Genomic DNA, 12751 nt, shown 5'->3' with positions numbered 1-12751 from the left:
ATCTGTTTGCCCATCCAGTTGCTATGTCTGATATTCCAACAGATGGTGCCTCACACGTGCAGTAATAAAATTACATTTGTCATTCCAACAGATGGTGTATCACAAACATTTGTAATAATGCATTTTATTACTATTTGTAAAGCACCATCTGTTGGACAAATTATGTGTATTATTATAAGCATTACAAAATAAATTCAAATTGACGGTGCACTGCAAACGTTAAACGTACTAATGTGCGTGGAGTTTGCATGTTCTCCCCGTGTCTGCGTGGGTTTCCTCCGGGTGCTCCGGTTTCCTCCCACAGTCCAAAGACATGCAGGTTAGGTGGATTGGCGATTCTAAATTGGCCCTAGTGTATGCTTGGTGTGTGGGTGTGTTTGTGTGTGTCCTGCGGTGGGTTGGCACCCTGCCCAGGATTGGTTCCTGCCTTGTGCCCTGTGTTGGCTGGGATTGGCTCCAGCAGACCCCCGTGACCCTGTGTTCGGATTCAGCGGGTTGGATAATGGATGGATGGATAGTACATATATAGATACAAAAAGCTTGTCAGTAACCCGTTTATGGATATTTTTTAACCTCATACAAAATGCATTATACCTGATTGCAACATAGGAACATGGCAAGTGAGATTAACTGATCTCACTGAATAAAGTGTTGGTTGTCAATATCTTTGTAAGTGAAAACACTGACCTGATAGGTGCTGTTGGAGTATGTGAATTTCCCCTTGGGATTAACAAAGTATCTATCTATCTATCTGATGTTAACTACTCCCAACCCCAAGGTGGTAGGTGGTATGGCATCACCACTACAGGCTGATCAGATTGGTCTTTGGGAGCATATACAGTGAGCAGCTGATTAAATCAAAGAAAATCACATAGGTACACGATGTATAAACCGAAGTGTACAGTACATAATTAAAATATTACACCTTTATGGGAACCTAGTTATTGCAGCACCACTACAATGCATGCAAATTGCAAGAAGAGTGGGGATAAACCCAATATGGAACAGGTCATAACAGATATTGGTTAACTTAAAATAGACCATATTTTGACAATCCTTTCCAACATCAGAATTGTCAACAAGACTTCTAGGCAGGGATTATATGTAAAGCTTTACAAAAGTACTAATTACCCCGAGCCCATACCATTACTTAAACTGTATTATAATAAGAAATGTAACGTTTATTTTTTTCAGAAAAAAGGGAGCTCCCAATGATAAAAACACAGGACAACAAATGTGCCATTGGCCTTCCGCGTTCCCAACACGCTCATATAACTGCTTTGTCAGCAATGTCAAGACAAAACACAAGGGGGGTCACTCCATGATCAAATCCGAGCAGTGCAAAAAATGAACATTCATGTCTGCAAACTAAATCAAGGTTTATGTCGACAGTTTGATAATGGAGCAGAAAACGGATCAAAATTCCGATCGCAGAAAAATGCAAACAAAACCTTTCTGAATTTAACCAATAAATAAAATGTATATTTTTTCCCCCAAAAAGGCACTTTCGCTAACCACCATAACCCGCCCTCAACGTGCATTTACTTATATGTATAAATGGGACACAAACATTAAAAACTGTTTATAATTTACATGAACTTGACAATGTCCGGGATGGATTACAGCCCACCGACTCCTACCTGCGGGGATCTATAATCCGTAATGAGTGACCACGTCTATGTGGAAGAATGAATGGGCGCTTGTAGTTTCCAGAACAATCAACTGACTAAATTGAATACCTAGGCACCCACTTTGCTGCCGACTTTTGAGAAATACGAAAGGTTCAAAGGAGCTGTCAGCTGCAGTATACAATAATTTAATGAAATGCCTCGCTACTGTCAGTGGAGCGGCCGGCGTGCCGTGTTAACACGTGAAAATCAGCCACAGCACCGCCTGATAGAAGAAAACACCTACGACCTCCGGGACATTACGTTTGCAAATTTAAAATCCAACAATAATGGGCTCTCAACAAGTTTTAGGAAGACGCTAGCTAAATTATTACTAGCAAAAACACTTCTACCCTTTAAAATAAGAAAAAAAAGACCACTACGGTCATCGCCACCTTTTCCAGCTGGGTGTCCTGGCTGTCGTTTTTCGTGGACTTCTCCTTCTCCTTTTTTCCTTTCTTCAAGACAGTTGGTCCGGGTACTATTGCTTGGTCTTTGCCTTTCGTTTTTTCTTTCTTTTTCTTTTTGTCTCTTTTGGCGAAGAAGTCGTCCAGACTCTTATCTGCACCACTGGTAGTGTCCGCCATTTTTACCCTTAAAGAAAAAAATTTGTTTTTATTGCTATTAAGTGAAAAAAAAAGTGATAGCCCTAAAAATACAGAACGAGGCTACAAACTAGCACCTATAATTTTAAATACTCAAGGTCTGCGAGATTACTAGTTGCATCTAAAAGCTAGAGCAACGACTTAATCCCAGACACTCTCTCAAGCCGTCTACAACCGCTGACTAACATGCTGGAAAAGGCCAAACGGATGCGCACAGCACCCTGCTAGGAACCGAGCGGAGCGGAACTCCCGCGGTAGAAGCAGACGATAGCCAATAGGATAGCGAGAAGTTGCTCAGCGAGCCTATGAACAGGAGAGTGGGGGTGGACTACCTGAGTCATATGTTCGGTTGCACTTCAAGCGTGCCTGGCGCTGAAAGGGAGGTGGCAGTGTCACTAGACCCGACAGTAACAGCAGAAATGTTGTAGTTTGCAATAATCCTAAGCAGAACGAGGGTCTTCTTACTCGAGAACCTGACCTTAATGTGGTAGATGGTTTATATGCCTAAGAGGTATTCTCTGTAGAATCTTGCTATCCAAGTAATCCATGACACATTGGTCCAATGGGAGGGGCCAGACAAGGGTGCTCTAAAAGAAAGAAGCACCCGTGACAATTCAAACAAAAATAATGCGATCCTTATCACCCACAACCAGGGAACACTTTTGGCCAGGTGGCTCCTGTAGGACAAAGGTATTTGGCCAAAGCAGTGTTTTGTTTAAAGCTGGGAAATGCAAATTTGCATTTGAGACATCAACTGTAACTTCAATGAATGGAAAGGACCACAAGCTCCAAGAGACTGCAAAACACTGTCTAGATGCAATCTAATACGCCCCTATAAAAGACATAATCCAGAAACTGCAAGGAGGGTAGAGCTCCATAACATTTTCATGGGCAAGTCATAAATCTGAGACCAGAAAAGTAAGTAATTAAAGTACAGTAACACAAATGCTCATTATCTTTGTGGTCAATTTTAACCATGAGAAGAAACAATTCTAAAATTGTTAAGTTTGAGCGCCTCTATTATGTAGTCTACTAACAAAATCAACAGCAACAGATATTTAACACCATATGATGATTTTATGATACTTGGGTCACAAGACTAAGAATCATAAAGAACCCAAAAGGATAAAACTTTATTTCCGTTATTTAAAATTGTGTTGGAATATATAAAGTATTGCAGTTCAATTCTGTTATGTATTGCAATGTATGATTTTTTTTATTTAATTGAAGTTAAAGCTGAAATCATGTCACTATATGCAAAATGTATCAATCCATTACACCTTATAATAAAATATCTTGAATCAACTCATCCCTCTTAAATCATTTTCTTATGATCATAGAAATGGATTTCAAGTATCTCTACAGGCTCCACGATAAAAATGAGAATAGTTCATTATGGTAATTTAATGTACATGGATTCATCATTCAGTCTAAACTCTGGGCAACTGCATCTCAAATGGACCCTTGTATAAGTAACAAATCTGTCAGCCAATAATTAAAAATAGAATGTTTCATATTTAAAATATGGGTGGTAGCTGAAGGCGGGAACTCTGGCGTTCCGACCCTTGGTTGCCGAAACTGGCTTTTGGGACATGGAATGTTACCTCTCTGGCGGGGAAGGAGCCTGAACTGGTGCGAGAGGTTGAGAGGTACCGGCTAGATATAGTCGGGCTCACCTCTACGCATGGTCTGGGCTCTGAAACCATTCCTCTTGAGAGAGGCTGGACTTTGTTCCACTCTGGAGTTGCTGTGGGTGAGAGGCGTCGGGCAGGGGTGGGCTTGCTTATGGCCCCCCGGCTCGAGGCCTGTACGTTGGGGTTCTCCCCGTTGGACGAGAGGGTTGTTTCCCTACAATAATACAATAAAAAAGGAAGGACTCTGACTGTTGTTTGCGCTTATGTGCCGAACAGCAGTTCAGAGTACCCAGCCTTCTTGGAGTCCCCGGAAGAGGCGCTGCGAGGTGCAGCTCCTGGGGATTCTATCGTCCTGCTGGGAGACTTAAACGCTCATGTTGGCAATGACAGTGAAACCTGGAGATGCGTGATTGGGAGAAACGGCCTCCCTGATCTAAACTCTAGTGGTGTTCAGTTGTTGGACTTCTGTGCTGGTCATGGATTGTCCATAACGAACACCATGTTCGAGCATAAGGGTGTCCATAAGTGCACTTGGTGCCAGGATGCCCAAGGTAGCAGCTTGATGATCGACTTTGTAATCGTGTCATCAGATCTGCGACCTTATGTCTTGGACACTCGGGTGAAGAGAGGGGCTGAGCTGTCAACTGATCACCACCTGGTGGTAAATTGGATCAGATGGCGAGGGAGACTGCCGGACAGACCAGGCAGACCCAAACGAATAATGAGGGTCTGCTGGGAACGTCTGGCGGAGGAACCAGTCAGAAAGATCTTTAACTCCCACCTCCGGCAGAACTTCAACCTCATTCCGAGGGAGGCGAAGGACATTGAGTCTGAATGGGCCGTGTTCCGAGCCTCCATTGTCGAAGCAGCAGAACAGAGCTGTGGCCGCAAGGTTGTCGGTGCTTCTCGTGGCGGCAATCCACGAACCCGGTGGTGGACACCTAAGGTTCAAGAGGCCGTCAAGCTGAAGAAAGAGTCCTATCAGGTCTGGTCAGTGGGACTCCAGAGGCAGCTGAGGGGTACCAGCGGGCCAAGCATGTGGCGGCATCGGCTGTTGCAGAGGCAAAAACTCGGGCATGGGAGGAGTTTGGGGAAGCCATGTAAAACAACTTTCGGTCGGCACCAAGAAGGTTCTGGCAAACCGTCAGGCGCCTCAGGAGGGGAAAGCGGTGCTCCACCAACACTGTGCACAGTGGAGATGGGGCCCTGCTGACTTCAACTGTAGACGTTATTGACCGGTGGAAGGAATACTTCGAGGATCTTCTCAATCCCACCAGCATGTCTTCCTTAGAGGAAGCAGAGCTGGAGGACTCCGGGGGGGGGCCCGTCCATAACAGGGGATGAGGTCGCCGAGGTAGTTAAAAAGCTCCGAGGTGGCAGGGCCCCTGGAGTGGATGAGGTTCACCCTGGGTTCCTCAAGGCTCTGGATGTTGTGGGGCTGTCCTGGTTGACACGTCTCTGCAACATCGCATGGATATCGGGGGCAGTGCCTTTGGATTGGCAAACCAGGGTGGTGGTTCCCCTTTTTAAGAAGGGTGACTGGAGGATGTGCTCCAACTATAGGGGGATCACACTCCTCAGCCTCCCCGGTAAGGTCTATTCAGGGGTGCTGGAGAAAAGAGTTCGGTCAATTCTCGGATTCAAGAGGAACAATGCGGATTCCGTCCCGGCCGTGGAACACTGGACCAGCTCTACACCCTGGTCAGGATCCTGGAGGGGGCATGGGAGTTTGCCCAACCAGTCCACATGTGTTTTGTGGATTTGGAGAAGGCATTCGACCGTGTCCCTCGAAGCATCCTGTGGGGTGTGCTCCAAGAGTACAGGGTACAAGGCTTGTTGTTACGAGCCATCCAGTCCCTGTACAGGAGGAGCAGGAGCTTGGTCCGCATTGATGGTAATAAGTCGGACTCGTTTCCTGTTCAGGTTGGACTCTGCCAGGGCTGCCCTTTGTCACCGATTCTGTTCATAAGTTATATGGACAGAATTTCTAGGCGCAGCCAAGGAGGGGAGGGGGTCTTGTTCGGTGACCTCAGAATCTCGTCTCTGCTATTTGCAGATGACGTGGTTCTGTTGGCTTCATTGGACAGTGACATCCAGCTCTCACTGGAGCGTTTCGCAGCAGAGTGCGAAGCAGCGGGGATGAGAATCAGCACCTCTAAATCCGAGGCCATGGTTCTCAGCCGGAAAAAGGTGGAATGCTGGAAGGTTGGGAGCACAGTACTGCATCAAGTGGAGGAGTTCAAGTATCTCGGGGTCTTGTTCACGAGTGTGGGAAGAATGGAGCGGGAGGTTGACAGACGGATCAGTGTGGCATCCGCAGTAATGCGGACTCTGCAACGGTCCGTCGTGGTGAAGAGAGAGCTGAGCCTAAAGGCAAGGCTGTCGATTTACCAGTCGATCTACGTTCCTACCCTCACCTATGGCCATGAACTTTGGGTAGTGACCAAAAGAGCAAGATCGCGGATACATACGGCTGAAATGAGTTTTCTCCGCAGGGTGGCTGGACTTTCCCTTAGAGATAGGGTGAGGAGTTCAGTTATCCAGGAGAGACTTGGAGTAGAGTCGCTGCTCCTCCGCATTTAGAGGAGTCAGTTGAGGTGGTTCGGGCATCTGGTTAGGATGCCCCCTGGACGCCTCCCTGGGGTGTGTTCTGGGCATGCCTCACTGAGAGAAGACCACGGGGCAGACCCAGGACAAGCTGGAGGGATTATATCTCCTGGCTGGCCCTGGAGCGCCTCGGGGTCCTCCCAGAGGAGCTGGGGGAGGTGGCTGGGGAGAGGGAGGTCTGGGCTTCCCTGCTTAGGCTGCTGCCCCTGCGACCTGACCTCGGATAAGCGGTGGATAATGGATGAATGGATGAATATATACAAGTGTAAATCTGCATTTTAAATTAAATTTTAATTTTAAATTTAAAATAGAAGGTTTCATATTTAAAATATTAATATGTACGTGTATAAATCTGCATTTAAAATTCTGTTGGTAATACACCATTTACACTAGTTCTCTGGCTTATGTTTGTTTTCATTTTCATTTTAATTGTTATTTCTGTTGCTTTTCTATTATTATTTTTTATATGTTTTTGCTATTAGGTAAATTTTTGTTAATATTGTTTTGTTTCGTCAATATGTAGTACTATTGGAACATGTGGACCTACGGTTGTAAAATAAAATTCAAGTAAAAAACAAATTAAAGATAAGGAGCTATTGACACTTCTAACAGTATGTTTTCTAAATTGTTACCTTTGTTTCTTCTGGTAGCCAAGTGGAACGTTTCCATTTTGGCAAATCATTGTTTGCTTTTCAACATTACAAAATACAGCTTGACATTGATCATGTCGCTGATGTAACTTTGGCAGGTAGTGATCTTTAACAAAATAACAACAACAGTATTTATTTATATAGAACATTGAATTTCCCCTTGGGATTAAAAAAGTATCTATCTATCTATCTATCTATCTATCTATCTATCTATCTATCTATCTATCTATCTATCTATCTATCTATCTATCTATCTATCTATCTATCTATCTATCTATCTATCTATCTATCTATCTATCTATCTATCTATCTATCTACAATGTACCTCAAAGTGTGTTACAAGATAACAAAGGAAAATTACAAGAAGAGAAAAATGTAAGATTAGGCAGTACACTTTAAAAAATAAATAACAGAACAAGGTAAGGTCAGATGGCCTGGGAGGATAGAAAAAAAAAAAAAAACAGGAAAAAAACAAAATCTGCAGGGGTTCTAAGGCCAGAAGTCCACCCAGTCCCCACTGGGCATTCTACCTAACGTAAATGTTCCTAAATAAAACCTCTTAGTTTTCATGCATCACTTGATAGGATTTGATGAAGTTGGTCTCATTGACAGCTGAGACATTCACCTTCATTCCAACATCTAAGGAGGCTGCATGGTGCCTTGATCAGGTGGTGATGGTGGCGCAGATCACCACTACAGAAGAACTGGAAAGAAATGGCAGAGAATAGTTTTATAGAAATATTGCTGTAAGGATGTGAATCAATGCTTTTATGTGGCTGACAAATTTAAGTATTTGATGATCTTCTCAATTGTCGGCTTGCAATTCTGTCTCTTAGACTTTCTTGTATTCTGTATCCAGGACTTTCTCTTGCATGCCTATAAGCTACCGTGTTTACCTGCTGCTCAGTTTCTTCATATTCAGGATTGTTTCCTACTTGTCTATGAGCTAAAGCGTCTTGTCTGCTTATTCGTTCTTGTTCTTTGCCACTTAGCTGCCTTCTGCAGTGCACTTGACACTCAGCAGATGGCAGGGCTCTTCTTTTTCTTTCTGCCATTATTGCGGTTATCACTTGGTTTCTCGATCAGTTTGACCACAAGTCATGACCACTAGGTTGCTGCTACCTTTCATTTCATTTATCATTCTTGCATATCCTGTACTTGATGCTCAGCTGATGTCACTGCTCTTCTTCTTTTTCTTCCTTTTATGGTGTTTTTGTCAAGTAATTGGCTTCTGCAATTTGCTTAACACTCAGAAGATGTTGCTGCTGTTCTTTTTCTTTCTGCCTTGTCACTTGGATTTGTGATCACTGATCTGGGTTTTTGGGTCATTTTGAGGCTGGTTCACCCCTTTTTGAGATTTTTGTGCTGAGAATCACAACACACACATTTCCATTTGAGGTGCATGTCATTAGATTATTAACATTATGTTTTAAAAAAGTTATTTAATTGGAATATGATTTGTTAAACATTGCAGCTGAATGTGAGCATCAATTAAAACAGTTATTTCTTCTACACAAAATACTCAAATTTCTCTCTTTAAGATAGAAGGAAGAAGACTTCAAGGAGTAAGACAGCTGTAGTTTGTAGTGTGCTAGAGTATTTGATTTTCATATTAAACATTTTCATAAATGTTTGTAAGTTGCACGTTTCTTATTAAGATTTTTATCCAGTACTTGTAAGACTATAAAAAGCAAAATGAATCCAATCTCCTGACTTAAATGTGGACAGAGCAGTTTGTGCCAAAATTGCTGCAGCAGTGCAAATATTAGTGGTCCACCATAAGTGGGAATGTAGAAAGATAACATAATTCACAACAGCAGCAGAACTATTTACACATTTTGCATAATGAAGTCTCTAATAATAGTGGAAATAATGTAAAAATGTAAACAAAAAATAACACAACTGATTTTGGAGGCAATTCTGTAGCCCAGGTTATTTCACAGGTCTGTTGTACTTTCTTGAGTTATTTGTGCTTAAATTGTTTTTTTATTACCTCACAATAATTTTAACATGTCTAACTAATGTTGTATGCAAATGCTTATTTGAACAAGCCAGATTCATTTTGGAACAAAGTGCTTTGGACTGATGCGACAAAAATTGAGTTATTTGGTCATAACAAAAAGCGCTTTGCATGGCGGAAGAAGAACACCACATTCCAAGAATAACACCAGCTACCTTTTGTCAAATTTAGTGGAGGGTCCATCATGCTGTGGGACCGTGTGGCTAGTTCTGGGACTGGGGCCCTTGTTAAAGTCGAGGGTCACATGAATTCAACCCAATATCAACAAATTCTTCAGGATAATGTTCAAGCATTAGTCACAAAGTTGAAGTTACGCAGGGGTTGGCTATTCCAACAAGACAATGACCCAAAACACAGTTTGAAATCTACAAAGGCATTCATGTAGATGGAGAAGTACAATGGTCTGGAATGGCCCTCACAGTCCCATGACTTGAATATCATCGAAAATCTATGGGATGATTTGAAGCAGGCTGTCCATACTCGGCAGCCATCAAATTTAACTGAACTGGAGAGATTTTGTATGAAAGAATCGTCAAAAATATCTCCATCCAGAATCCAGACATTCATCAAAGGCTATAGGAGGTGTCTAGAGGCTGTTATATTTGCAAAAGGAGGTTCAACTAAGTATTGATGTAAAATCTCTGTTGGGGTGCCCAAATTTATGCACCTGTCTAATTCTGTTATGATGCATATTGCATATTTTCTGTTAATCCAATAAATTTAATGTCACTTCTGAAATACTGTACTACTGTTTCCATAAGGCATGTCATATATTAAAAGGAAGTTGCTACTTTGGAAGCTCAGCCAATGATAAACAAACATCCAAAGAATAAAGAGGGGTTCCCAAACTTTTTCATAGAACTGTATATCCTTTCTCATCTTGTGCTCAATACAATGAACTATATAACCATTCTGATTCCTGACATAACAAAGCTCAAAAATGGGGAGCCAGCCTAAAGATCACACAAAAAGCCAGACTTGGCTTTATTTCAGGTTTGCCTACTGGATTGCCCTCACCCCAGACAGGCTAACCCCAACTCAAAGGGCAGTCTTCTGGCCAGCAAAGGAATAAAATGGGGCTAAGGCTTTTAAACTTCGGAAACACCTATTTAGAAGGTCTGGAAAAAATGTATTTAAATAGCCATGGTTCAAAGAACAAAAAACAATATTCCTTTATAATTTAACAATGTATTGAGCATTTAAGAAAAGGCAAAAGGCAAGGCAGGAAAATGGAGCAAAAAATAAGTTTTGCCTAAAGAGACAAAATTGAAAGCAAACAAATCAAATAATCAGAAGATTAAAAACAGTACTGTAATTAAACGGTTTTATATACAGTGGTGCTCATAAGTTTACATACCCTGGCAGAATTTGTGAAATATTAGCCATTGTTTGGAAAATATAAGTAATCATGCAGAAAGCTTTCCTTTTAATTAGGCAGTGTTCTCAGGCAGGGTAATTTATTGTCACATAATTGTGTGTGCCCTTTTAAAATCATAATTATAACTGAAATCACCCAAATGGGCCTGACCAAAATTTTACATACTCTTGAATGTTGTGGCTGATAATATACACACAAGCTGACACACACATTCAAATTAAGAGTAACTGTAGGAGAGTGTCCACATCTGTAACTTCATTGATTGTAATCAGTGTCTGTAAATAGTAAATTTAAATTCATAAAGAGCTGCACTGACTTTGCTGGATACCAAGCAATGGAGAATGCAAAAGAACTGTCAAAGGACCTGTGTGAAAAGGTTGTTGATTTTTATAAATCAGTATAAGGATATAGAAAGATATCCAGAGATCTAAAAATGCCTGTCAGTGGTGTTCAGTTTCTGATAAAAAAGTGGAAAGTTAGGGGTTCTGTTTTTATACAGGCCATGGTCAGGTTACAATCAAGATTTGAGCCACAAATGCTAGGATCATTTGTTGAGCTACCAAGAAAAACCCACAAGCTACTTTAGCTGAGATACAGACTTCCCTGCAAATAAGTGGCGTTGCTGTTTCAAGATGCACAATAAGGAGGTACTTGGGCTGCATGGTCCAGTTACAATAAAAAAAGCCATTACTGTGCCAACGCCACAAAACAACCCACTGACAATATGCCTAACAGCATCTAGACAAGCCTCAAAACGTCTGTAACAAAGTCCATTGGAAAAATGAGACCAAAATTGAACTTTATGGTCACAACCATAAATGCTATGTCTGGAGAGGATACAACAAGGCCAATGAAGAAAAGTACATAATCCCTACTGTGAAGCATGGAAGTGTATCTCTGATGTTCTTGGGGTGTGAGAGCTATAGCAACACAGGAAACTTAGTGAAAATTGATGTCAAGATGAATGCAGCATGTTACAGAAAAATATTGGAGGACAACTTGGATTCATCAGTCTGGAAGCTGTACGTGGAACGCACTTGGATCTTCCAATGTGACAATAATCTAAAATACAAGGCCAAGTTGACCCTTCCGTGGCTGTAGCAGAAAAAAGTGATGGTGTTGGAGTGGCCATCACAGTTTCCTGACTTGAATTTGATTAAGCCACTTTGGAGAGATCTCAAACATGCAGTTCATGCAAGGCAACCCAAGAATTTACAGGATCTGAAGCTTTTTCCCAAGAAAAATGGGAAACTGTACCACCTGAGAAAATGAAGGGCCTCATCCACAACTATCAAAAAAAGACTGCATGTCATCAATGATGTTTTAGGTGGCAACACACAGTAGTAAGAACTAAGGGTGTGCAAACTTTTGAACAGGGACCATCTCGTTATTTTCCTTATTACTGTGTTTTGTTTGTGGTTGTGTATAACTTGGATTCCGTTAAAAGTAAATTGTAGCAGTAGAGGGCGCTATCGTCCTCTTGAACCCTCAGGTACCACGCCAAACACTAGGTAAAAGTACAAGACTTATTATTTTTATTATAATAACGTGCACTAAGCACCCTCCACTCCACACTACTCATACAATTAACAATACTCCAGTGAATCAATAACAATACACAATCCTCTCCCAGACACTTAGCCACCCTTCCTCCCAGCTCAGCTCAGCGTCTGGGCTTTCCCAAGTTCCTTTTATATCTCCTGACCCGGAAGTGGTTCCAACCCTTCAGTCCATGATTCGTTATCACTTCCAGATTAAAAGTCCTTTTCTTCATCCTGGAAGCACGTTGTTCCTTCTGTCCATGTGACCAGGACGTGCTTCCGGGTTATAGGGCACATAGCACTCCCCAAGCCTCCCTACAGCGGCTCCTGGTGGTCCCCATGATATCCAGCAGGGCTGTTTGTAAAAACTACAAGGTCCATGAGGCCCTGCTGGAATTTGGGGAGCCTCCATACTGCTGGGAGGGCTCCACCTGGTGGTTTGGAGGTGTGGGCCAGAATACATGGTCGGCCATCCCTCACAAAATGAAATGTGTTTTGCCTGATCAGTCATCTTTTCTTTAAAGTATGGTACACATCTTACAAATTCTGTCAGGATATGTAAACTTATGAGCACAACCTTATTTATATAAATGCATATATATTACATATTATATAATATCTCTCTATTATAAAAGGAAATCCTGAGACG

The 12751-nt window shown here is 42.1% G+C and overlaps 1 protein-coding gene across 1 annotated transcript in view; it reads right to left on the bottom strand.

The window, feature by feature from the left end:
- The window catches only part of cdv3 (carnitine deficiency-associated gene expressed in ventricle 3), a 36986-nt gene extending 34505 nt beyond the window's left edge, over window positions 1–2481 (bottom strand). The window contains exon 1 of the mRNA XM_028804029.2: window positions 2063–2481. Within this exon, the coding sequence (XP_028659862.1) occupies window positions 2063–2254 (192 nt within the window). The 5' untranslated portion in view covers window positions 2255–2481. The remainder of the gene's footprint in view (window positions 1–2062) is intronic.
- Between the last annotated feature and the right edge of the window lie 10270 nt (window positions 2482–12751).

This window comes from Erpetoichthys calabaricus, chromosome 6, assembly GCF_900747795.2.
Source record: "Erpetoichthys calabaricus chromosome 6, fErpCal1.3, whole genome shotgun sequence".
Lineage (NCBI taxonomy): Eukaryota > Metazoa > Chordata > Cladistia > Polypteriformes > Polypteridae > Erpetoichthys > Erpetoichthys calabaricus.
The sequence above is the reverse complement of the archived record's forward strand: the minus strand, read 5'-3'. Positions and strand labels throughout refer to the sequence as shown.